General features: G+C 53.3%; 1 protein-coding gene and 1 long non-coding RNA gene across 5 annotated transcripts in view; one reads left to right on the forward strand and one right to left on the reverse strand.

Annotated features, from left to right (window-relative positions):
- PLXDC1 (plexin domain containing 1) overlaps positions 1 to 26601 on the reverse strand; it is an 86397-nt gene that overhangs the window by 6327 nt on the left and 53469 nt on the right. Inside the window, exons 8-14 of one of the 4 annotated variants that reach the window (XM_012523867.3) lie at positions 18360 to 18455; positions 14726 to 14807; positions 11279 to 11339; positions 10025 to 10160; positions 3078 to 3146; positions 2324 to 2359; positions 152 to 312 (exon numbers count right to left, since the gene is read on the reverse strand). In XM_012523867.3, coding sequence (XP_012379321.1) covers positions 152 to 312; positions 2324 to 2359; positions 3078 to 3146; positions 10025 to 10160; positions 11279 to 11339; positions 14726 to 14807; positions 18360 to 18455 — 641 coding nt within the window. Of the gene's footprint in view, positions 1 to 151; positions 313 to 2323; positions 2360 to 3062; positions 3147 to 10024; positions 10161 to 11278; positions 11340 to 14725; positions 14808 to 18359; positions 18456 to 26601 lie in introns of all 4 variants that reach the window. The other 3 variants (XM_058284147.2, XM_004454941.2, XM_023587802.3) reach the window with 3 other exon arrangements.
- LOC131275043 (uncharacterized) lies at positions 2105 to 12354 on the forward strand. Its single transcript, XR_009182452.1, has 2 exons — positions 2105 to 2385; positions 12031 to 12354. It is a non-coding gene; the product is annotated as an uncharacterized lncRNA (long non-coding RNA).

Below are 26601 nucleotides of genomic sequence, written 5' to 3' on the forward strand. Positions count from 1 at the left end.
GGAGCGCGGAGGGCCAGGCGGGCAGCCGCCAGCGCCAGGGGCCCCTGGCCCGGGTCGGTGCAGGTTTCTCGGGCGGGAGCCGGGAGCGGCGCGCGCTGGGAGGGAGGAGAAGGGGAGGAGCAGGGGTGGGCCGCGGGACGCACAGACTGACCTCGATGAAGAAGAGCGCGGCGTTGGAGGTGGGGTGGCCGTTGAGGTAAATGCCGGCCAGGATGACGGCCGCCACGAGCACGACGGCCAGCACGATGCCCACGATGGTGCCGAGGTGCAGCGGCGGGCCCGCCGCCGTGGGCGCCAGGTGGGTCTGGAGGCCTGCGGGGAGACGCGGGAGCAGGGCGGTGGGCGCAGGGCGGCTGCGGACCCGGGCTCCGGGAGGACCGCCGGCCGACCTCCGGAGCCCGTTTTCAAAGGCTTGCAAAAGGGAGGGGGAGCTGGGGGGACGCTGGCGAGTAGGACACGTGGTTTTCCAAACCTCCTTCAAAGCTGCCCAAGTGTCTGACAGGCTTGTGGTCGGGTGACCCCGGCCGCGTACGCACTTTTAAGGAATTGGCAGAGGGCGTGTGACGGCTGAGAGGTGGGCCCTGGAGCCCGCCTGCCTGGGTTCAGATCTGGGCTCTGCCGCTTAAATGCTGCGTGACCTGGGACAAACTCTGTAACCCCTGTGCGTCTCACGTGCCTCACTGTCATGAAGGAAAATAAGAGCAACCACTTCATGAGCTGTGCGGGTTAAAGTGGGATAATTCCTGTCAAGTGCTCAGAACTTAGCCTGGCGTTTTGGAAGACCTCAAGAGTGTGAGTTCTTATGATACCAAAATCTTCACTTGTCATTGTTCACCACCAGACTGTTACCCCTTGGAAGGCAGGGACAGTGTCTTATTTACCTCTATCTCCTTAGCACCTAGAAAAAGAACAGTGAACCCACTGCAGGAGCTCAGTAAAAGTCGCTGGAGTGAGTTAGGGCTTCCGGAAGCAAATGTATTAGCAGGCACCTTCTGAGAACACCCCAGTGTGTGAAAGACATCCCAAGAAAGAGGCTGAGTAGTTTCCACAGACTGTAGAGCTGGAAGCTCATCCAGTCCGACTCCTTCCTTGTATGGCTGAGGTAACAGAAACGCAGAGAGGTGAGTGACTTGCCCAAGGACACACACATTTAGTGCCAGCCACTAAGAAGCCTAGTTTCCTGCTATTATTTGGGGTGGCTATTTTCCTCTTTACCCTCTCCTAAAGGAATGTGGAGGTAACCAGGTAGAGAAGATGGGTGAGCATGAATGTAACAGAATATTGAATCCTTAAATAGGAGGGGTAGCTAATGGGTGGGATGGAGATTTATAAGAGGATATTGCATACATTCAAAATCATTGTCCTTCCCACCCCCTTTGCATGGCTTAGCACTCTGTAAGCAGCGGAAACCCAGAAGAGGACTATCCTGGGGCCTGGTTAGCACGTCTTTGGGCCAGCAGGTGGGAAGGATGAGATGCCATGCCCCAAGCTAGCCTTCCCTGACTCTGATGATCTGATGAGCGCATGGGGCAGAGCAAGGGACCATGGCCCAGAACCCCCACTCACGCCTGCCGCCTACAGAGGAGTAATGACCCCGCCTCTGGGGGGAGACTCCAGGTGGAATCTCACACTGGGCTGCCTTCACAGTCTCTCCTCTCCTGCTGGAACCCCAGCCTGCAACCTCCCAGCACCTGGAGCTGGAAGGCAATTCCACTTCCACTCACAGTGGTTGCAGTAAGAGCCTGAGCAGGCTCTGGGCGAAGGGCAAGGGAGGTGAGGCCACCCCAATCATCAGATGGGAGATTAACCTGCCATTCAGGGGAGGAGAGAATCCCACCCTGGCCCCCTGCAAACATCCTGGTGGTGGACGTCTGCGTGCTTTCTGCCAACCTGGGCGGGAATCTAAGGAAACTGTGTGAGAGAAGCTGCTCTCCACTCCTCACTGAGGAGGGGATCCGGCCGCCAGCTCACTGCCAAGCCGGCCCGGGCCAGTCCTGCCCTCCTCCTCCCACTCGCTGGAGGGTGGAGAATGTTCTAGGGCTGAGCTGGAGGGTGGAGAATGTTCTAGGGCTGAGAGGCCGGGAGAAGCTGCCTAGGAGGTTCCTGAGTGAGATGGGGAATGCCTGGCTGTAGACACAGCCCTTCAGTCTGGGGCCTGTGCCCAGAAAGCCCCTGCCTTCCCATCCAGCACCAGGGCTGGGGAGCCAGGCTGCTGCTGCCCCCTCCCTCCCCGCCTCATAATAAAGCGGAGAGGCCCAGGGACTGCCCCACCCTCCTCTAGAGTGGGCCCAGGAGGCAGCTGGTCTGGGGGTTCTGTACTCACCATCTCCTCCTGCACTGGGATTCAACTTGGTGTCATCTTCAAAGAGAGGGAGAAGGTGCAAGGTGAGTGCAAATCATCGTGGCTTTTGTCACTTTGATTTCGAATGGGACTTTGGGATGTTCTGTCTAATCTTTCATTTTAGAGTCAGGGACACTAAAGCAGGGGAGGTGACTACTCAAAGTCACACAGCAGGTAATGGGAGAAGACCACTAACAAGCCAACTTTCCCATTCTCCTGTTCATTCATTCAACACCAATTTATTGAGTGTTGACGAGGAAGTAAAGGTATTGGGGTTGCTACAGGTAATGGAGATTCCCTGCCCTTAGGGAATCAATAGGTGGTGGATAGAGAAGTAATTAAAACCCAGTGTATTGTGGTTCTAACTGGGGCGTCTCACCAAGACTGAGGGTTCAAGGAAGGCTTCTCGGGGGAAGCGACTCTCAAGCTGAGAAGTGGGGAGTGGGGGCTAAGAGAAAGCTTGCCAGTTAGAGGAAAGAACGGGGCCTGAGGCCCGTTGAGGAAATGTAAGAAGCAGTTAAGTGTAGCTGCAGGGCAGAGTGTGGTGGGGGCTGGGGAGAGCTGGCGCAGGGGTTGAAGGTCAAGCAGGACCGGGCATTTTCTCCTAAAGGGACACCGGATGGGGAAGCCCTAGAAGGGTCTGAGGAGGGGGGTGTGTGTCACGAGATCAGATTTGCTTGGCGGTCCCCTCACCCGCACCTCACCCGCATCCCCTGCCTACACGCTCTCTCCTCACCACGAGGTGTACTCCTGCGGCTTTCTAAATAAGTTCCAACCGTTGACCCTTCCTGTGGGATTTTCCTCCCTGCAGATTCATATAGAGAAAGGAAGACTTCCATGTCAGAGAATGCTCTAGATGACCTAAGATCACTTTGTGCTTTCAGCACCAACACTGTAAACAAATTTACCCATTCAGCAGTTTTATGCCCCGAAACATACGTTTTGTTCCTCTCCAGCATCTCCAAGCAACCCTGATACTTTACAGGCGTTTACTGGCTCCCTTTTGTTCATGAACTTCACACGTGTTCCAGGCCCTGCACGATTTGTTTCCAATCTTTTTGACCACAACAAGCTCCTCGAGGCTCTCCAGACCCCTGCACTTTCCTCTCTCTCACCTGCCGCTTATGCTGTTCCTCTGGCATGAGATGAGGTGAGGACGTGAGGCATGGTCATGCAAGTGAAGGGTCTGACATTTTGATATTTTAATAACTTTATATTTTGTTTGTTGTGGAATTTTGAGCATTAATTTTGATTTTTAAAAATACTGGATTAAAATACTTCTTGGGGAGCGGATGTAGCTCAATGGTTGAGTGCCTGCCTCCCATGTACGAGGTCCCAGGTTCAGTCTCTGGTACCTCCTAAAAAAAAATCTTGATTTTTTTTTTTTTGGGGTCCCTTTAAATTTTGCACCTGAGGCAAGTACCTCACCTGCCTCACCCTAGTCCTGGCCCTGGCCCTGTAACTTCTCAGAGGAGAGTTTGTGTCCTCTGGCACTGGCTTCCTGTGTTTCCGACAGCATTTTAGTTACCGTTGTTTCCCTAGAAACCACACAGGACAGCCTGCTCTGCTACACATTTCCAGTAAACCTGGCAATATGAAAAAAAATCATATTAGATAATGGGAGAATAAACTATAAATAATGTAAAACTGGTCCCCTATAGGGGAAGGAAGGAAGAGGGCAGAGGGATGTGGGGTCTAACTTTAGGAGTCAGCTCCGCTGGGGTTAAGATGTCCAGTTGTTTGTAACAACTGCCTACTTGTTGCTATGGAAGCATTTTGTAGATGTCACTAGCATCTGTCATCAGCTGACCTTACGGAAAGGAGATGGCCCCCATTAATGGGGGGGGGCCTCTTGTAATCGGATGGAGATTTTAAGTGGGGCAGCTGAGGAGTCCAGGGGTCAGAAAGAGTCCTGCCTCCACACCACATCCTCCACGCCTTCCTGAGTTTCCAGCCTAAGGCATTTGGACTCCAGACTTGAACTTCACTCTTACTGGAATGTCCAGCCTCTGGCCTGTCCTGTGAAATTTGGACTTGTCAGTCCCCCACAATCACTGAGCCAATTCCTTCTGCTAAGTTTCTTAATATATATATATCCTGTTGGCTCTGTTTCTCTGGAGAACCTTGATAAAAAGAGAGAAAACTAGTAACTAGACTCCTTTGAATATACCTGGTATTGTAGATTTGAATTTGGAACCATGTAAATCATTACTTAATAATTACATAATTATAAAATTAAATTAAATTTAAGAAGCAACCCCTAAAAATTGAAAGTGAAACAAAACAAAGTTAGGGGAGCAGATATAGGTTGGTGGTTGAGTGCCTGCTTCCCACACGCAATGTCCTGGGTTCAATCCCTGGCCCCAGTACCTTAAAAAAAAAAAAAAGAAAACAGAATTGTAGACTTACAATAGAAAGAGATAGATTCCCCTCAGGAATTTCAATAAACAAGATATTTAAACAAAGCTCTGAGTCTGTTTTCTTACCATAAATTGAGAATAATTGGTTAATCAAAACTGACCAAAGTAATCCTAAATATCATTGGGCAAATTAGCTTGATTTGAATCAACTTGTTTTGAATCTAGACCACTGAAAATCAGTCACAGCCCAGGCCACCCATGCTGTTGGTAAACAAAAGGACACAGTGCCACCAATAGCCAACCCCTCCACAAAGCCACTGACGGGGGCCACGCTGTGCCCACGGAAGCTTTTCTCCTCCTCACAAGTGCTGGTTCCCAGCCGCCACCTCATTGAGAGTCCGTGTAGGGCAAACTGGGTTCCCAAAGGAACAGCCTGTGGCACAGCCGCCTGAAAAGGCACGGCGGGAAGAAGCGCAGGCCGTGCTTACTGAGCGGGCGGTCGTTCTTCTAAGTCACTTGTCGCATCTAGCTGCTCTCCCGGTTCCGTCCAGCTGCTTGTAGATGAGCCCTTACATTGCACACAGGTGTTCTGGGTGCAGCCCGTCTCCCCCGGAGGTCAGTCTGGTTCTCTTGTGTGGGTAGCGTTTGATTGCAAGTGAACCCCTCCTAAAACCCAGCCCCTCTCCTCCTGCTGCCGCCCTGTCTGCTGCTCTGCCTGGCTGGGCCCGCAGGGTCTGTGCTCCCTCAGCCACCTGCTCCCAATGGCCCCTCTGCTCTCTGAATCTCTCCCGGCTGGAGTGCTGCACCCCTTCATTCACAGCGTACCCCAGGATAGACCGTACCCTGTGGCTGCCTCACGTAACCCCGTGTGAGCTGCATTGGCAAAAGGAGGATGACAAAATGTAGTTCTGCCAAGACACGTTGAAAGGGTGTGCATGGCAATATCATTATCTTTTCTCATAGATGTAGACTACTTGATAATTTTGCCACCTCCTCCTTTTCAGTAGGCGACTATTACATAGCAAAACAGAAGTAACACACATTCCTGGGTTAGCAGGATATGCAGACAGATGACAAAACTGGCAACGGAAGGCGGTGCCTGTGGAGGGACAGCCCGCCTTGGCACTAATGCCCAAGGAATGGACTCTCAGGAAGGTTGAGCAATTGGCCAAGGTCACATGCTTACAGGTGGCAAGCAGGATTTGAACCCCGTCCCCAGGTGCCTGCTGGGCACTCTGCCCATGACAGCAGCCCTTTCTGGCCTCTGAGGCTCAACCAGATGGCATCTCCCTGCAGGAAGGCCACTTGGCCTGGGGCAGACGTGCCCTCAATAGGGCTGCTCCTCCAGGGCTTTCTTCCTTCTAGGTGGGGTTTCCCTTATCAATCTCCTCCCGCTGCCCCCAGGGCAATGCCTCTTCCAGTTCCTTTTTCCCTTACCGCTCTCAGCACCCGCACAGGCTCTGCATCTCAACCAGCTCCTTCTTATTATTGGGAAACTTGTGAATAACCGGATCCACCCTAATCGGCCTGACGTGCTCACCCTTCTCTCTATTTTCCCACTGCCAATCTGCCACAGACCCCTGTCCATCTCTGTCAGCACTGAGAAAGGCAGTGGGCCGAGAGGAGAGACTATGGCTTTCAGAGCCTGTGTGTCTCCAGGCCAGTCATCCACCTCTCTGAGCCTGAGTGTCTCCTCTATAACATGGGATAAAAGAGGCTCAACATACAGGATTGTTAGGAGGGCCAAACGAGTGTTAACACATGCACAACTTTGGCAGCATGCCTGGCACATAAGTGCCCCCAAATGTTAGCTTTTTCTGTCGTTTGTTCACCCTCCTCCACCGGCTCCTGCTCTAGTTCTCCGGTTCCCTCAGCTGCTTAGAAAGGCCGGGGCTGGATGGAAAGAACATTCCACTACCTGCTCTTCATCCCTGCGAGCCTCCTTTGTCTCCAGGAGCCTGTTTCCTTATCTATAACAATAATGTTTTGAAATATTAACTTTGATATTAATATTATGACTTAATTAATATTATAAGTTAATTAATATTAACTTTTTAATACTACTCAAAATATTAACTTCCTTCTTCTTTCCTTTGCTGCTTTCCCCTTTCAAGCAGGTATTTGGCTCAGGGGTGGCCTAAGAGTCCACAAGTCTTTCAGGTCTTAGCCTAAGGAAAATGGGTTTCCACCCTACATGCGGGACACTGAAAGAGCATAAGGAGTTTCCCAGAGACAGCCAAAGAGTCCCCTGGAGGAGGGAAGAGGGCAGAGATTTGAGGGTCCTAGGGCTGCAGGGGCAGGTACCGGGCTTTGGTGCCTCCAGGTGGGGGGGCCTGAGCCTCAGCCATGACCCCCAGGCCGTAAGGTGACAGAGACGCCTCCAGGCCAACTCAAGATGGAGGACACAGTGGCCCCAGACTGACCTCTGACCTTATAAGGTCACAGGAGCAGGGAGCCAAGCTCCAAAACGGTTGGAACGGAATTCCCCACCACTCCAGCTGACTCAGAAATGAAGTTATAAAAAAAACAGGCAATCTTTCACGTCTGAGTGCATGGCCTGAGTTTACAGCTGCTGTAGGGATGGGAGGACCGCACATGGTTCTGTAAGGATTGCTATTACAAGTAAAGGAGGTACTTCCCGGAAGATGGTGGACTGGAAAGACATGGACTCTCTTCTCTCCCAGAAAAGTAGCTAGAGGACAGGCAGAAACGGCCTGGAAAAAAATCTTCTAGGGTTTAGGACACAAGGGGAAGGCTGGATTGCCCAGAAGAGAAAGGGACAAAGGGAAAGAATTATGAAGGCAAAACTGTGATTTAAAAAGCGCAGCTACCACTGCCGGCACCCTCATCCGCACTAAAGACACCTCTGGATACTTGGGCCTCTGGGCCCGCAGCTACAGACAAAGGGGGCCCCAGGGATCCACCTCCCCAGGAAAGGGGAGAGGGACACAGCCTAAGGCTGACTCAGCTTCAGACACACAAGTTTGGTCTGCTGTGTCCCAGGACACCTGACAGGTCAGGTGGGTGGTGCCATTGTTTGCCCTGGGAGAGGGCACTGGACCTTACACCCAAAGCATGAGCAACAAAAGAAAAAATAGATAAATGGGACCTCCTCAAAATTAAATATTTTTGCACCTCACAGGACTTTGTCAAAAGGGTGAAAAGGCAGCCAACTCGATGGGAGAAAATATTTGGAAACCACATGTCTGATAAGGGCTTAATATCCAGGATATATAAAGAGATGTTACAGCTCAACAATAAAACGACAACCCAATTAAAAAATGGACAAAAGACTTGAATAGACATTTGTCTAAAGAAGAAATTTGAATGGCAAAAAAACACATCACTAATGTTTAGGGAAATGCAAATCAAAACTACAATGAGGGAAATGGACTTGGCCCAGTGGTTAGGGCGTCCGTCTACCACATGCGAGGTCCGCGGTTCAAACCCCGGGCCTCCTTGACCCGTGTGGCGCTGGCCCATGAGCAGTGCTGATGCGCGCAAGGAGTGCCGTGCCACGCAGGGGTGTCCCCCGCGTAGGGGAGCCCCACGCGCAAGGAGTGTGCCCCATAAGGAGAGCCGCCCGGCGCGAAAGAAAGTGCAGCCTGCCCAGGAATGGCGCCGCCCACACTTCCCATGCCGCTGACGACAACAGAAGCGGACAAAGAAACAAGACGCAGCAAATAGACACACAGAACAGACAACCGGGGGAGAGGGGAGGAATTAAAAATAAATAAATAAATCTTTAAAAAAAAAAAAAACTACAATGAAATATCATTTCACACCTATCAGAATGGCCACTATTAAAAAGACAGAGAACTACAAGTGTTGGAGAGGATGTGGAGAGACAGGAACACTTTTTCACTGCGGGTGGGAATGCAGAATGGTACAGCCACCGTGGAGGACTGTTTGGCAGTTCCTAAAGAAGGTGATTATAGACTTGCCACATGACCCTGCAATACCACTCCTGGGTATATACCCATAAGAACTGAGAGCAGTGACACAAATAGACATCTGCATACCAAAGCTCAAAGCAGCATTATTTGCAATTGCTAAACGCTGGAAACAACCCAGGTGTCCGCCAACAGACGAATGGATAAACAAACTGTGGCGTATTTACCCAATGGAATAGTATGCATTTATAAGAAGAAATGAAGTCATAAAGCATATGATAACATGGATGAACCTGAAGGACATTATGTTGAGTGAAGCAAGCCAGACACAAAAGGACAAATATTGTATGATTGTGTTACTATGAACCAAATATATTGTGTAACATATTGTATGATTAAAAAAAATTTTTTTGGCGGCAGACTTGGCCCAGTGCTTAGGGAGTCTGTCTACCACATGGGAGGTCCGCAGTTCAAACCCTGGGCCTCCTTGACCCGTGTGCAGCTGGCCCATGCACAGTGCTGATGCGTGCAAGGAGTGCCCTGCCACGCAGGGGTGTCCCCCATGTAGGGGATCCCCACACTCAAGGAGTGCGCCCCATAAGGAGAGCCGCCCAGTGCAAAAGAAAGTGCAGTCTGCCCAGGAATGGCGCCGCACACATGGAGAGCTGACACAACAAAAAGAAACACAGATTCTTGGTGCCGCTGATAAGGATAGAAGCAGTCACAGAAGAGCACACAGCAAATGGACACAGAGAGCAGACAACTGGTGGGGAGGGAAGGGGAGAAAAATAAAAAATAAATCTTTGAAAAAAAAGCACAATAGGAAAAAAACACACATTAGAGACATACAACAGCAGACTCAAAGTGACAGAAGGAAGAATAAGTGATACTGAAGACAGAAAAACTGAAATTGAAGAGAGAGAGAAAAAAAAACAACAGAGAGAGAAAAGAATAGAAAAAAATGAGCAGGGACTCAGGGAGTTGAATGACAACATGAAATGCAACAACGTACGTGTCACAGGAGTTCCAGAGGAAAAAGAGAAGGGAAAAGCTACAGAAAGAGTATTTGAGGAAATAATAGCTGAAAATTTCCCAACTTTCATGAAAGAAATGAACTTACATGTCCAAGAAGCACAGCATACCCCAATCAGAATAAATCCAAATAGACCTACTCTAAGATACATGCTACTCAATGTCAAATGTCAAAGATAAAGAGAAAATTCCTTCCCATGGCCCTGAGGCAGGAAGTCCAGTGGCTGGAGCCTGGGTGGACGTCCTCTCACCTATAAAATAGGGGCCAGTTCCTATCCCCTGAAATAGTTCCGCGAGGTAGTTCTTACTCCATGAGATGGTCCCCGGCAGCGATGGTGAGCGCTCTCCCCGCAGGCTTCTCTCCCCTCCTTCTCCCCACCCAGCCGCTAAGGTCTTACCTTCCGTGGTGAGGCTGTCGATGAAAAGGGAGGAGGAGGTGGTGGCGAGGTCTCCTTCAGAAGGGCTGAGGGAGCTCTCGGGGGAAGACGAGTAGTGCTCCTCGTCCTGGAAGTCCTCACACGTCCGGCCCTCTGCCTGCGAGAGAGATCCTGCCTGTGCCGCACGCAGCGGAGACCCTCAAGCCAGGGGCAGCCGGGCACTTGCGTTCCTCAGCGGCCGAAGATTTAAGATTCCAGGGGCAAGCCAGCATAAGCCAAGCACTGAATGCATTGAAGCCTTCCACCCCGTCCTGCAAGTGTCTTATCTAACAGGCAATTTATCTGTCGCTGCGTCAAGTTCTTCCTCAAGGAGGGAGCTGAGAGGCTAATCTTAAACAAACAGAGTGAATCTGAACATTCGCCAGTGCCCAGCATCCAAAGTGGACAGAGACAGCTCACCCAGCCTGACATGTAAGACAGACTGTGGCGTGTGCACAGCAGAGGGTTCCAGGGGGTTAAGTTCAAATGTTGGCTCAGGCACCTTCTAGTGGGATGCAGGCCAAGTCACTAAGCCTCAGTTTCCTCCTCTGATTGGGGAGGGGGCCTGGCTCCCAGCTTTTGGGGCCATGTTAGGATTAAATAAGAGCAAGTGTAGCAGCGAAGTGCTTGGCACATGCAATGTGCCTGACAAATACATGTCAAAATAAGAACAGTAGGGATGGAGGGAGGAAGGGAAGAAGAAAGGACATGTGGATGAATAGGTCTGCTGTGTTGGTGTAAGGAGTGAGCCTAGGAAGGATGCTCCCTGCCTAGGATCAGTGCGTGTTCTGGAAAATTTCCAGCAGTGAAAAGGACCCTGTGTGGGATTCTAAATGGGACGTGCCTGGAACAACCCTCCTCACTCCCAGAGCAACTGTCTGTCTCTCAAGAGCCAGAGGGCTGGAGCCGTGGCAGGTGCTTCACTAACATCACCCAGTTGCCCAGCCTCCCCAGAGAATCCAGCTGTGGCAGAAGGCACGCCAATGCACCCTGTGCACAGACGGAAGTCACCAGGAGAAGTGTTTGTCTCATCCACCCACAGAGCCCTCCCGGCCCCCCAAGGCTGGTCCAGCTGGCTTCAGAGCAGTCTGGGAAACAAGTACCAAGTGGAGGGAGAATTCCACCAAAAGTCAAAGACACCTTAAAAAGAGCTACCTGCGGGGGAAAGGGGCTGCTGGCAGCCCTACCCCCCATAACCTGGCCCAGGGGTCACAGCAGGCCACTTCTGCCTCTCACCTCGTGGGCACAGCCATAGGACAGCCACTCCTGGCGATAGCGGTCAAAGCCACTGGAACATCTGCAGGGGGAACAAAAGGTCAGAGATGGGACGGCACATGGCACAGAAGCCCTCCCTGTTCGTTTCACCTGACTCAGACACATGCCGTCTGATGGGGGGGGGCGCGGGTAGGGCCTGTGTTGCTAACCTCCCAGGGCTGGGATGGTCAAGCTCCCCAAGACCACTGGCCACGTAGCCTCAGTGCCAGGTAGCTGTGGGACCGGGAGCCAGACCCTCCTGCTCCCTCTACTCCTTCCCCAGATATGGCACCCCTGCCCTCCTTCCGTCCTGCTCCCCAGGGCCAGGGCCACATCTGCCCAGATGTATGGAAGGGACAGGGGGTGGTGGATGGGCCGCAGAACCTGGAAGGACCTCTTGATTCTGCTGCGAATCCCAGGGCACCCGTGTACACGTTCTCACCTGGAGAAAGACTTGCTCATTCACAGAGCACCGCCCCCAGTGCTGAGAGGCTGGGCCTCGGGTGGGCATCAGCAGGGTTAGCCCCCACCTTGCTGGGTGATCGCCAAAGGGCAGAGGCTGGGACGGATTAAAAACTGGCTGACAAGGGTCCCCAGCGAGGAGCCTGCACAGCTCAGCTGGGCTGGAAGACACCAAGCACTATGCTGGGGAAAGGGTGGGGCCCGAGGAGGATCCCGAGAAGGTTCTCCACGGCATCATGTTCAAATTTCTGTTCTTTACTCTCCTGCACCAGGGGAATCCGCAAAGCCCTACTTGAGCCCAGTGACATCTGCAAGGGAAGAACATGCTGAGCCACCACTGCTGAGAAGAAATTGGCAGCATTAGCCCCGCGGCACCAGCGACCGCCCGCAAGGCTGAGGGCTGGGCTCTCCAAGGACTGTCCGTCTTTCCTTCTGAATATGCCCCCACGGGCTCCGAGCTGCTCCTGCTGTGGCAGAGTTGGCTGAACCGAGTTCCACCCTCTCCCTCTCTCCAAGGTCCCATGGCTTAGAAGGGTGGGGGCTGGGAGCTAAAGTTTCTGTTCCGCTAAGCACAGTCTTTCAAGGATTGAACCTTTGATCTGGGTCTAATAGCATCAAATTCTAAGCTCTGAACCAACCAACCCAGGTTAGAAGAGGGAGGCCTGAGCATCTATTGAGTGCCTCCTGCATACCAGGTGCTGCCCCATTACACAGGACCCTCACAATGACACTGTGAGGCAGGGATGATGACCCTCATTTCCTGAGGCCAAACCCCAGCATCAAGGACACCTTTACACCGTGGGCCATTGGGAGGGAAATTCAGGATGGAAGGAAGACACCTGCCACTTAAGTGAAGCTGTTGAAATGAGATCCTGCCCGAGCAGGGGAAGGGAAGTCCAGGGTGCGGTGGAGGGCAGGGCTGTGGAGGGAGCGGGGAGGGCAGAGAGCCCGCGAGGTGATTGAGAGCAGCTGGCGGTGGGAGAGACCACGTTGGCTGGCCCCACGGCACCAACCCTGCCCTCTGGCTTTGGAAGGGAACTGGGTTCCGTTCTCGACTGGAGCTGAGGCTCTGCAGAGCTGGCGAGGAGGGGCACAGGCTGGAGTGAGCCCAGGCCAATGGGGCGAGGGGGGCCGGGCTGGGTGCCAGCACATCAGCCGTCCATCCTCTCTGCGGCTGACATAACCACGGCCAAGGCAGAATCCACAGCCAGAGGCCCTGCCCTGCCTGCAGCCTGACCAACCCTCCCTCATTAAACTGTCGCAGTCTCTGGTTCCACTTTCCTCCTAGCTGTCCCCGGGGTTTGGGCGTGTGCATTGACTGGGGGTTGGATCAGTGCGAGGGTTCTGCTTCATCTGAGCCATTTCACGAGTCTCCTGGCTCAGCTCATGCTGGAAGCTGAGTCAGGCGATGGCAGGGAGCCCCGGGGACCCCAAGCTCGGGCAAGGTCTCTCCATCTTGAGACTCGAAAGTACAGAGATGGGTCAGTTTAACAATCCAATTTCTAGGATCCTGGTCCCAGAGGTTTATAGTCATTGGGTCTGGGGTGGGTCCCAGGAACCTGCATTTCTACCGCACTCCAGGTGGTTCTGGGATGCCCGCAGCCTGTGGACCGCTGTTTGAAAAGCTCCCCTCCAGGACCAACCAACATGGGCCTGACCTATGTGTTCCCTCCCAGGCTCTGTGCCTTCATCCAAAGGGTCCCGAATCCTTTAAAAGAGCCATGTGGCGTTTGAAGAGTTAAACTAGCAGTGTGCTCCTCACCCACGTCTCTCTGAGCCACATAATCCAGCCTATTTTATAGGGAAAACAAACGGAGGCCCCAAGAGAGTAAAGGAAAGCACAGCTGGTGGGAAGAACACCAGGGGTCTGTCGGGAGCCCTCCTCTCCCGCAGCCCAGAGCTCTGTCTGTGTGCTGGGCAGGCCGCCTGGAGGGCGACAGCTTCTATTTCTGCACCAGGATGTTGGAAAGGAGCAAAGGAAACACTGACAGATGGATGACAGCTGCATGGGAACTCGGAGACGCTGTAATTTTATCATTTTCAAGATGGCCCAAAAGGCTCTTGGAGTTCATAGGGCTTCCCACTCTCATGAGAGCCTAGTCCCCAAAGAAAAAAAATTTTTTTCCTTTTCCCTCCTGCCATTTATTTATCTTGGGCAGGAGAACAGAGCTGGAAGTCTCATCTGTAAGGAAATGATTTCATAACAAGGAGCGGAAGATGAGTTGAATTGAAGAACTTTATCGTTGAACCCGAATGCCACCCAGAATTCACTCTGCTTCCAAAACCAAGCGAACACAGCTTTGGAGCTTCCCTCGACTTTCCATGGATGCTTGCAGCATCCACACCCCGGGTTTTCAGGAAATCCTGCTGCAGCCTGAGGAAGATCTGGAGGTGCTGTTTTGGGTCATGGGGCTCCAAGGGGTCTCTGGACCATATCTTGTTGAGCCAGTGGTTCTCACACTTGTTTGCAGCCGCGGCACCAGGCTAGACTGCAGGTTCCCGGAGGCCTCCCCAGGGATGCCAGTGCAGAGGGCGTGGGTGGTCCCTGGGACTCTGCGTGTTTAACTGTGCCCAGGGCGGTCTGGGATGCCCACAGCTGTGGACCACTCCTTGCAAAGCCCTGCTCTAGGGAGAACCAACCCTTCCCGAGAAAGGACATCTGTCCCCTTTCCTGGGCTTGAGAAGGGAGCTGGAGTCCCTGAACGGTCTCCCAGGAGCCTGCTTCTCCACAGGCCTCTTCCTGCCACACAGACACCTCGCTCAGCTGCAAGCCTCAGGGAGAAACTCTCTGCCATGACACTCTTGTCCTAAGGGCCAGGGTGACACTGGCCAGAGACACTCTCATGTTTGTCATCGGCTGGCCATGAGCACCGACCTAAAGGCCTGAGGCAGGAGCTGGGCCGCGACATCCTCCTCCCTCCTCTACGGTCTGCCCACGGGAACCCGAGGGCAGGCCTGGGCACACACCTCTGGAGGACATGGCACCAGCTGCAGTTGAAGGTCAGGTCCGAGGACACGCAGGTGTCACAGCTCCGATGCTGCAGGCATGCTGCGGGAGAGAAGGCAGCAGGCTCAGCGCCAGGCCCTCCTCCATGGCTGACGGCGCAGCGGGAGTGGCGATCCTGAAGCTGGGACCCCCGGCACCCTCCAGGTCATTAGTGACACCCTTTCTTGAGACTAGCCTTGATTCCTGGTTTACTCACTCCTCCCTCCCTCTCTCCTTCTTTCCTCCCTTTCTCCATTCATTCCATCACCAGGGCCAGGCCCGAGCTGGTGCTGGGGATTCAGCAGTAAGACCTGGTCCCTACCCGCTTGGAGCTCTTCCAGTGGGGAGACAGATGCTAAATAGGTGAAAATGAATAAAAGCAACTACATAATTACAGTTGTGGCGCAGTCTCTAAAGCATGTACAAATGGATCTTACCCAGTCTGGGCAGTTCTACCTTCACCACAGGGTGGAGAGGGATTTTTAAAGGTGTTCCAGCTTGACCCCCACCCTGGACTTGATCCCTGCTGGCTGCAGCACTCGGTCCAAGTGGAGGGTCCACACGGGAGTCCTGCCCCCGGCCGCCCTCCTCCCCTGCACCCCCCTCCTGGGCGTCTGAGCTCTGCACTGGTGAGGGGAAGGAGGCCACGGTGTGGGCCCCGCGGCGGGCACCCACTGAGTGTTACCTGGTATAACCTCAGAGCTTTATTCAAGCTCAGTATGGCCTGTGAGGTATCACTTACCCTTCCACTCGACAAATGTTTGTTGAGGGCCTACTGTGGGCCAGGCACTGTGCCACGTGCAGGGGAAACAGCAGTGGCCAGGAGAGACAGAGGCGCTGCCCAGTGCGGCCCGCAGCCTAGGGGAGGAGGCAGCCAGCAAGCACAGAGGAATCCACAGCAGGTGAGAAGAGGAGAATAGAGGGGAGGCTGCTGTTTCACTCCAGGGGTTGGGGAAGGCCTCCCTGAGCGGTGACATCTGGGCGGAGGCAGGTGGAAGGGAGGCAGCGAGCCCAGCAGCTCTCCTGGGGAGAAGGGACCGTGTGTGCAGAGCGCAGGCAGAGCGTGTCTCAGGAGTGTGCGGGGACAGCAGGCAGCCAGTGGTAGAGTGGTAGGAGTGAGGAAGGCGCGGCAGGCGGGGCGTCGGGGCAGAGGGGCAGCGGGCGCAGGTGGCTGAGGGAGTGCGGACCCTGCGGGCCCAGCCAGGCAGAGCAGCAGACAGGGCGGCAGCAGGAGGAGAGGGGCTGGGTTTTAGGAGGGGTTCACCTGCAATCAAACGCTACCCACATAAGAGAACAGACTGACCTCCGGGGGAGACGGGCTGCACCCAGAACACCTGTGTGCAATGTAAGGGCTCATCTACAAGCAGCTCGACCGAACCCGGGAGAGCAGCTAGATGCGACAAGTGACTTAGAAGAACGACCGCCCGCTCAGTAAGCACGGCCTGCATTTCTTCCCCGCCGTGCCTTTTCAGGCGGCTGTGCCACAGGCCGTTCCTTTGGGAACCCAGTTTGCCCTACACGGACTCTCAATGAGGTGGCGGCTGGGAACCAGCACTTGTGAGGAGGAGAAAAGCTTCCGTGGGCACAGCGTGGCCACCGTCTGTGGCTTTGTGGGAGACACTGTGTCCTTTTGTTTACCAGGGCTTTGCAGGTCCTGGGAGGGCTGATGGAAAGCCAGCGGCAGGACTTACGCAGGGAGGGACCTAATCACGATGATAGCCCTCTGGCTGTTTTGTACCCTGAAGTTTCCTGAGGGTCTAGAAAGTGCCAAGCATAGACCGGCAGTTACGGAATGCTCGTGGAGTCGCTATGTCCATGCTCTTGGTAGTGCACAGGGGAGGCAACTGAGGCTCGGGGAGAGGCGTGGCGTTAAGCGCGGCTCTCTGGGTTTGGACCCAGGTCTGTCTGAGCCTAGAGCCTGAGCTCTCCCTACCCCTGCTGCCACCCTCATCCTGGGCCACCTTCTCTGGGGTCTCTTCCTTAGGAGAGGGACCAGGAAGGACCAGCCGAGGAGTGTGATGGCTTAGAGATAAACCATCCACACTGGAGAGGAAATAATTCTAAGCATCGTGGCTGAACACTGCCCTGCCCCACCCCCAGATGGGAAGGGGGAAAGCCCGACAGGTGGGTGCAGAGTTTTCTCAGGACAAATGTAACTGGCCCTCCAGGGCCTTAAGTCATAGCCTTGATAGCACCGATGCCCCTACCCAACCAGCTGCACCCAGACCCAAGGACCCACGGCCTGGTCACTCCCAGGGCCTCTGGAGGCCACTTAAAGGCTCTGGCCAAACTGGCCATGAGGAAAAATGGGAGCCTTGTAGGGTCGTTCACAAAACCCGATGGCCTTTATTTCTCCTCTGCATTTCAGACACCCTGAAACGCTACGCTACGCCCACTGTGAAATGCTCACAAAACCCGCTGGAGGGGTGGGAAGTAGCTCAAATGCAGAGTGTCCCAGAAATGCATTCCCAGGCTGTGTCGCTGCTTCTTTGGCATTTCTGCCCAGGCAGCAGCCCTGTCCTTGGACGTCCTTCCTCCTAAATACGGCTTCATCCAAGCCCTAGGACTTGAGGTTTGCTCCCACCCTGAGGTGTTCTCGAGGAACGCCTGGCTGTCAGGCCCCAGCTTTCTGCCCAGATGGAGGGTGACTGGCTGGCGGCCGTGACCTGGAGAGGAGCTCCAGCACGGTGACGCCATGGTGTCTGCGTCTTCTCCAGGGGATGGTACCAAGGGCTGGGTCCGCAGGCCTGCTGAGCCCTGGCTGGGACATGGCCTAGCATTCCAGAAGAACCTTTCTCCTCCTCTTCTTTCTCTACCCACCCCACTCCCAGCACCTCCAGGGAAGAGGAAGGGGGCAAAAGTGAGGCAAGCCATGCCAGAAAAGCGAGAGAAGGCCCGGCTTCCAAGGGAAGCCAGGAGGTGCCAGAGCCAGGAAAGGAAATGAAAACCTCCTTAAAAAAATACAAGAATGGGAGTGCTGTCCTCCTTTCCCGCTCTCGCCCCAGCTGCTCTGACCACATCCCAAAGAACATTCAAGCCTGTTCCTAGAGCTACACCATGGGGAGGTGCCTCACCCATGCGGGTGAGTCAGGCATGGAGGGAGGAGTGGACCAGAGTCCTTGGAGGGCTGCTAAAATCCTTCTAATGCCTGCTGCCCCAAAGACTCCTGCAGCCCCTTCCTTTAAGGAAAATGCAAGGACAAGCTTGTGGACCCCTTCAGTTCCCAACTACCTTTCCTGGGGGTTCTGTCCAAAGTTGACATTTGCTCAGGGGTACATCTTTCCTGAGTTCCAGTTATGTGTCAAGAGAAATAATCGCTCTCCTGAGTCAAGCACGAAGCACACCCAGGCCTGGGACGGGTCACTTAGCATCTGAGCTGCCGTTTTCATCCTCTGCTCTACTGCCCATGGTCCTAGCCCTTACCACAGCTCTGGGAGGGAGGTGTGGGTAGGGCCAGGTGGCTCGGGAGAAATGGAGGCCCAGAGAAGACTGGGCGGCCTTACCACCCAGGGGTCAGGGGTGGGCCTGGAAACTGAGCCCATTCTGCTTGACTCCAAAGCCGGACTCTCCTGGAGAGCAGAATGCTCCCTGTTGGTGGGAACGCCCTCTACTCACTTGGCAATGGGGTGAACTCCACGGCTGATGTGCTGGCGACCTTGCTCAGGTCCAGCTCCACACGGTGGTATTCGAAGATGGTCCTGCGCCCGGATTCTGAAACAGAGGCACGAGCTGGCATCAGAAGCAGCTTACCCCAGGGGCTCTCAGGCCTCTCTCTGAGGCTGGCAGGTGGGCCAAGGAAAGCGATGAGTGGAACCTGAGGTCAGTATGCAGCCACGGAGGGCAGGAAGTAACCCATTCACCTGGGATAATGGCGTCAAATGTGCAGGAAGAAGGGGACAGGCAAGTTGACCTTGAGAGGAGAGTGTTGTGTGATAAGCAGGGGAAACTCCTTTACACAGAGACCTGACAGCCCTTGGGGTCAGCACACAGGGGACCCCAGGCTTCTGCATGCCTCTGGGCCTTGACAGCTGCTCTTTCCTTGGCCCGTGATGTTCTTCCACACCTTTTCTCCTTGTCAAATTCATCCTTCCAAATTTGACTCAAGGGCCACTTCCTCTGAGCAGCCCTCCTTGACCAGCTCCCTCCTTGTCCCTGCTCAGGTTAGGCTCCCTCCTCCCACAGCACTCACCCCATTGTGGGGAGAGAAGGGTCTGTTGGAGGGTAGAGGCATTAGACTATGAGCATCAGATCATGAACTTGGCCCATAGTGCGCGCTCTGCAAATGTAGGTAGATGGGCAGGCTGACTTTGGGGCACCCTACCCTCCTGGACAGAGGCCCAAGCAAGGTTCAGGGTCTGGAGTGAGGTTTGAGATCTGCCTCTGTCTCTGCAAGAACTTTCTACAGGGTCTCAGAGTCAGGGGACCTGGGAGTTCTGATTCAATTTCTGTGCCTGACTTGCTGGGTAACCTCAGGCAAGCCATTTGGGCCTCAAGGTTCTTGTCTGTGACATGGAGAGACAGAAACTCCCACATTGGGAGGAAAAAAACTGGAATTGTAGATGAAAAGGCCTTTGCTCAAATAGCAATCTGAGATGCCCTGACATTTCCCACCAACCACTCAGGCCCACCCAAGAAACCACAGCTAGGGCTAGATTGCCTTCAGCTGTGAAAGGCAGGCAGCCAGCTGCTGAGCTTGGTGAATGGGTTTCCCCAAATGGCCACTTGGTATTTGGTCTGCCCAGCACCTCTTCCTCCTTCTGGAAACAGCATCCCTTTTGGGGGAACCAGCCCCAACCAATCCCACATGTGGTCTGCCTGGGAATTGCTATCTGTGATCCTGCCTTCCTGGCCACACAGTGATTGGTCCAGGGCTGGCCATCTCACACAAACTGGGCCAATCAGAGACCTTCCCTGGGACTTCTCGACTATAACCGAGGCCTTTTGCTCTCTGCTAGTGGAGCCTTTTGCTCTCTGCTAGTGAGCCTAGGGGTCATGCAAGGCCATGGTTCCATTCCAGAGAATGAAGCCATCTGGCGGGGAGAAGCAGAAATCCCAATGGCATTCCAGGTCCTGTGACCTTGGTTGCTGCCTTCCCAGTGGCTCAGTTCTTCCTTTGGTTCTGTGGGCTACTCCACTATCTCCCAATATGCTCCCATATCTGCTAGAACTAGTTCGAATTGGGTTTTTATCACTAGAAGCCTCTGCACTCAGAGGAAGGTGGTTTGGAGGAAGATTTCCCAAGGTGGCAGCAGAGCACAGTAGGGGCCCCCAGCAGAGGGTGGGCATCCTGTGAAATTGCTGAGAGCCCCTTCCCTGTTGAAAGAAGCTGGGGGAGGGTCCACTGCTTCAAGAACATCTCAAAGTACTGATACGTGCTACAATATGAATAAAACCTGAAAATATTACGCTACATGAAAGAAGCTAGACTAAAAAGGCCACACATCATATGATCCCATCTATATGAAATGTCTGGAATACGCAAATTCATAGAGACAGAAAGTAGACAAGGAATAGGGGAAGAGGGGAATGGGAAGTGACTGCTAACAGGTACAAGGTTTCTTTTGGGGGCAATGGAAATTATCTGAAATTAGATAATGGTGATGGTTACACAACAAAGTGAACATACTAAAATCCTATGAATTGTATACTTATAATGGTTAATTTTATCTAGAAAAATTTATTCCCACTCCCCAAAAAATATCTGAACACCAGATCAACCAATTTTCCTGCAGTGCCTAAGCTCCCTCCTCCTCCTGGAAGCCTCCCTGTATTAAGAGGCCAGAGGTGGCGACCCCTCCTTCTGCCCCATCTGCACAGAGAACTGAATATTCTCAGGAATGGTTCTCTATGATTATATCTTGTCTGCATTACAAGGAGCATTTGGGTATGTTTCTTGGGCAGGGAAGTTCTAGAAGATTCTAGAAGGTCCTAAACACTGTTCTATGGGGAAACTGCTACAGAATCCCCTGGAAACCCTATTTAAAAAAAAAAAAGTTCTCCCCTTAGAGATCTGGATTCAGTAGACTTGGAGTAGCACCCAGGAAACTTGTATTTTAAATTCCCCAAGTATTAATAATTCCATATATAGTCTTCTTTGAGAACCCCTGTTTACTCTCTGGAGCCTAAAGAGTTAGGGGTCTAGGACCAGAGAGATCTCTGAAACACAGTGGTCTTTAACTCTATGCAGCCTCTGGCCAGCGGATTGGCTTTGCTACTCCCAGGGTATACTCTCCGAGAGCGTCTCTCTGCCTGTTTTCAGGCCCATCCCACAAACTCAGGTGGCCAATAAGTCTTTGCCTACTTGTCAACTCCCAAAACACTGATCAATCACCTTGGAACAACTACGGCAATGCATCAGCGGTGCTCCCTCTTTCCAGCTGTAATTATGCATTTACCCCTAGAATGTTGCCACCTCAAGGGCAAGGACTTTTTTTTTTTTAATAACAGCTTTATTGAGATATAATTTGCATAGTATACAACTCAACTATTTAAAATGTACAATTCAATGATTTTTAGTTATATTCACGGAATTGTGCAACCATCACCACAGTAACTTTAGAACATTTTCATCATCCCCCAAAGAAACCCAGTACCCATTAGCCGTCACCACCACCCTCTCCCAGCCCTAGGCAGCCACTTTCCTACTTTATGTGTCTATAGATTGGGCAGGGACTTGCATATATGTCTTTATCACTTGGGAAAGCTCTTGGCACATGACAGATGCGCAATAAAAATCAGATGAACGAACATCTTCTGTTTCCTGCTCCATTACTCCTACATGTGAAATAAAATTCCTGAAACGATAAAAAAGGTGACAAATTCCCAGTCACTGATCTATTTGCTGGAATGATTCTCATTACGGCAAATTCTCTGCACAACGCAAGAAGAGATCTGGGACAGTCCCTGGAAATACACGGGAGCAGGAGTGACCTGTCCATCCTGTGTGGAGGCCCTGGAGTTCCCCGGCCGGTTACGGCACAGTGGTCTTTAACTCTGTGCAGCGGCCGTGGTCTCCTAACCAGCCTCCCTGCCTCCAGTCTCAACCGCTAAATCCTTCCATTCAACTCCTTCTCAGACACACATCTGACTGCTCCTGCTTAAAATCCTTCTCAGACACACATCTGACTGCCCAATGTCTCCTGATAATAGTCTCACCAAAACTTACCAGGCCCTCTTCTCAATCCCGACTTCCCCTCGCCTTGAAATGAGCTCTCCAGCAACACCAAAGGGTTCACGTCCCCACAAACAGGACACACTCCTCGCCCCTGCCCTCCGCTGGGAAGGCCCCAGTGCCTTCAGAGTGCGCGCAGGCGCTGCCCTGCCACCCTTCTGGTTTTCTCTCCCAGAGACTGGACGCCCCTGTGTTACGATGAAGGTGCCAAGAGCCGCAGAGCCTGTCCTGCTGGGGTTGGAGCCTGTCCTGCTGGGGTTGGCCCTTCCTGCACAGGCCTGGAACGGTGACATCCCAACAGGCAGGCTGCGTGTTGGCGTCAACATGGGCCTACCCTGAGGACCACGTCGGCGGTATTCCTAGTGTTTATTTATCTCCAGTCTTGGAAAGTTTCCCTCCTACCCAACCCAGGCCTGGTGTCCATGTCGGCTACATTTCTTCACTCATTTATCCTCCCTCTTGGACCTTAGCCCTGCCCTCCTACCTAAGCCAGGCTCGAGGCCCAGTGGGTCTGGCGCCAAAGCACACGCTCTTCCCGCAAACGCTGGGCTGGTGCGGCGTAAGGGCGGACACCCCGGCCCGAGACGCACTAGAGACCGCTGACTGTCCCGGAAGGGCATGCCAGGCAGTGGAAAGGGGCCTTGGCACCGAGGTTGGGGCTGGCAAAGCTCCCCTGAAGGCAACAGGAATCTGCACCCCCACCTGGGAGCCTGTTCCTGAAACGCGGCCCTGCCCACTGGCACATCACTAGGAAGGTCCTCCCACAGGTCCAGGCCCGCTCCAGGCCGAGGGGGAAGGAGAGGAAGGCGGCGAGCTGACAGGAACGTGGAGAAGCTCTGCGTCAGGCAGGAACCACGCGGGAACGGGGCTTAGTGTCCCTGCCCCCTTAGACAGGTTCTGCCCTTAGCACCTGTGTGGCCTTGAACCAGAGGCTCTGTGAGCGCCACCCAAATGGGACTTAGAGAAGACCACCATGGACACAAAGCACCTTGGCCACAGGAGCTGAGAGCCTGGGGGTCCCACTTTCCTCTACTCCCAACTCCTTACTGTTTTTGCTTTGCTTGCAGCTGCTCTAGGGCATTTTCAGCCTCCCGTCACCCTCAGCAGCCCCAGTCAAGGCCTATAAACTTGAACGTGAGGCAGGAGGCATCTTCCTTCCCACCTCCCTAGCCTCCTCCCTCCTTCCTGTCTTTCTCTCTTTACCTCTTTCTTTTAGGACGGCCTATTTCTTGCCAGTGACTCTCTAGTGGGTCTCTCAGCTCCCTCAGTAGCTCCCGAGGGTGCTGTGCATGGAGCAGAGACCCCCAGAGAGGCAACGGGACCACCTGGCTGGGTCAGCAGCCTGGCCATCCTGGTCCCCACTTTCATCTACCCATCCTCAAGCATCAGCCCCTCACCGCCCATTGCCCTGTGGGCCCCTCTTTCCCTCTGCTGGCCCCCCAAATCCAGGCTGCCTGCTTTTCTTCCTGCAGGTGCCACCCCCCACCCAGACGTCCCTTTTCAGACTGGTGCAGGCTGGATGCTGTTCTTGCTTTTGTCCCCGTTGGAGAATGAGCTAACAGGCGACGTAGAGAAGGGCAGTGCTCGGGTGGCAAGTGGGTCTGGGGGCCTAAGGCAGCAGGGACTCCTGCAGAGCTCCTCCCACCAACCTTGCGGCTCCTGTGAGGAGGGGCCGGTGGGAGGGCTTCGGCCTTGGCCTTCCTTCCCTGCCTGACAGGATGACTACCCCAGGCCCAGGGCACCCTCCCCCACCTCCACTCCCAAATTGGAGCTGGGCGGCTGGCAATGAGATCCAGGCCTCCTGGTTTTCTTTCCCTTCCTTCCATCCCATGCAGATCAGGGAACTTGCTGCCTCAAAAGAAAGCAGCAGGAAAGTGGGTGGGCTGAGCAGCCCAGATGGTCCCGGTGGGTACCCACCAGGTAAGCACATAGGTGTGTGTTTTATGAGATGTGAGATGGGCCACCACGTCAGAGATTCAGACTTGTCAGGGTGAGAGATGCAGGGAAGCGAAGAAGTCAAGGGATCTCACCATTCATTTCACAAGTGGGAAAACTGAGGCCCAGGCAGGTTAGCCCCATGGCCTGATAAAACTTTGTGTGACACTTTATCATTTACCAAGCCTAACCATACCTTAAAAGCTAAACATCTATTTAAATGAGAAAACTCATACAAAAACACAGCATTCCAGGAAGCAGACGTGGCTCAGCTGATAGAGCGTCCACCTACCATATGGGAGGCCCAGGGTTCGATCCCCAGGGCCTCCTGACCCATGTGGTGAGCTGGCCCACGCGCAGCGCTGATGCGCGCAAGGAGTGCCGTGCCACGCAGGGCGCCCCCGTGTGGGGGTGCCCCACACGCCAGGAGTGCGCCCCATAAGGAGAACCGCCCCGCGTGAAAAAAGCGCAGCCTGCCCAGGAGTGGTGCTGCACACAGAGAGCTGATGCAGCAAGGTGATGCGACAAAAAAGAGACGCAGTTTCCCAGTGCCACCGAGGGTGCAAGTGGACACAGAGAGCAGACAACGGGAGGGGGGAAGGGGAGAGAAATAAATAAAATAAATCTTTAAAACAAAACAAAACAAAAACTCACAGCATTTCCACACGCTCTTTTTGTTCGCTCATCCAATACCCAAGTGTCCAGCCCCTGCTGAGCTAAGTCTGGAGCACTCGGCGACATGCAGGACTCACACTGGGGTCGCCTGGATCTGAATCATCTCATTGTCCCTCGTAACTCTCTGAGGCACAGACATCACCGTTCTCCCCACTTTACGAATGAAGTAAGCAAGACCAAAGAGAGGCAGGTTATCTGCCCAAAGCCATGCAGCTCTTTCTCTGCAGAAGCCAGACTTGAGACTTGGGTCTTAGTCCAGGGGCAGCTCCTGGAAGTCACGGAAGACGTGGTCAGCAGCAGGCAGATACCTGTTCAAGGCTGCTCTCAGGGAGGCAGAGCCCTGAGTCGTAGCATTTGCAATTTCTCTGGTGGAAAAGCTCCCACCGGCTGATTTCAAGCGACCGCCAGGAGGTCACTGAGCAGGGAGCTGGGAAGAGACGCGCTCAGCTGGAGCTTGTGAATCCGCACAGGTGGGCTCCAGCCACCATGCCTGTGGTTTCCTTGTCTTCCTAAAGAGTCAAAGGGGAATATGTTCATCCTTTTCTTTAAAAATATGTGTTTAGGATGTTTAACAAACAGCCTGAAGATTAAAAAATTGTGCATCTTTTTTCTCCTAAACAACCCTAAGTCTGAGAGAGATGAAACCAATAATCCCATCCATGAGTCCCAGGCAGTAACGGCCAGATGTCTACAGGGTTGCCTTGGTCCTAAGGAGATAATCCTCCTTCAAAAGCTAGGACGGGGGGTGGAGGGGGGGCTGAGGGAAAGGTAGAAGCAAGCCAGGTGTCCATCAACAGAGGAATGCATAAACAAAATGTGGTACATACAGACAATGGACTATTATTCAGTGTAAAAAAGGAAAGGAGTTCTTATACATCCTACGACATAGATGAACCTTGAAATTATTATATTGAAGGAAATAAGCCAGACACAAAAGGACAATTCCTGTATGATTTCACTTACAGGAAAAAAACTAGAATGTGCAAATTCATAGAAATAAAATGCAGATTAGAGGCAGCAGACTTGGCCCAGTGGTTAGGGCGTCCGCCTACCACATGGGAGGTCCGTGGTTCAAACCCCGGGCCTCCTTGACCCGTGTGCAGCTGGCCACGCGCAGTGCTGATGCGCGCAAGGAGTGCCCTGCCACGCAGGGGTGTCCCCCACGTGGGAGAGCCCCACATGCAAGGAGTGCGCCCCATAAGGAGAGCCGCCCAATGCGAAAGAAAGTGCAGCCTGCCCAGGAATGGCGCCGCCCACACAGAGAGATGACACAAGATGACACAATAAAAAGAAACACAGATTCCCCATGCTGCGGACAAAGAAGAACACACAGCAAATAGACACAGAGAACAGGCAACTGGGGCGGGCGGTGGGGGGAATAAATAAATAAATAAATATTTTTTTAAAAAGCAGATTACAGGTTACTGGGGCTAGGGCGGGGGTGGGGAATGGGGAGTTATTGCTTAAGGGGTACAGACTTTCTGCTTGGGGTGATGAGAAAGTCTGGGTAATAGATGGTGGTGATAGCACAATACTGTGAATATAATTAATATCATTGAATTTACATACAAAAATGGTTAAAATGGGAAATTTTGTGTGGTGTATATTTCCAGAATAAAATAAAAAATAAAAAAAGGCTGAGGGCACAGGTTCACGTAGCCCTCCCCCCCCAGGCACACACAGAGATGCACATATCTACGTTTCTGATACTAGAGGCCCCCTGTCAAGAGGAGAGTGGAGTTGAAAAGAGATTGGGATGAGGGAGGGGGCTTTTGTATAATTCATCTGCTCCGCCCGGAGAGGGGGTCAGTTTCACCTCGCCCAGTGACCCACATGTGGCGGCCAGGACCTCCCAGTGTGCCGGCCACTCTGAGAGGCCAGCCTGGGCGGGACCGAGCTGGGCGCTCGCAGGAGGTGTAGGTGGAGGAAGGGGAAGGTCCAGACTGCCCCTCACCCTCCAGCCCCACCCTAGAACTAAAAAAAAAAAGTGAAACTCCAAGGCTCAGCTACAGGGACCTCTCCTTAAGCCTCCCCCCACCCTCCGCAGAGTTAGCGGCTCCGCCCCGCACTCCCCAG

Source organism: Dasypus novemcinctus, chromosome 21 (assembly GCF_030445035.2).
Source record: "Dasypus novemcinctus isolate mDasNov1 chromosome 21, mDasNov1.1.hap2, whole genome shotgun sequence".
In the NCBI taxonomy this organism is placed as follows: Eukaryota; Metazoa; Chordata; class Mammalia; order Cingulata; family Dasypodidae; genus Dasypus; species Dasypus novemcinctus.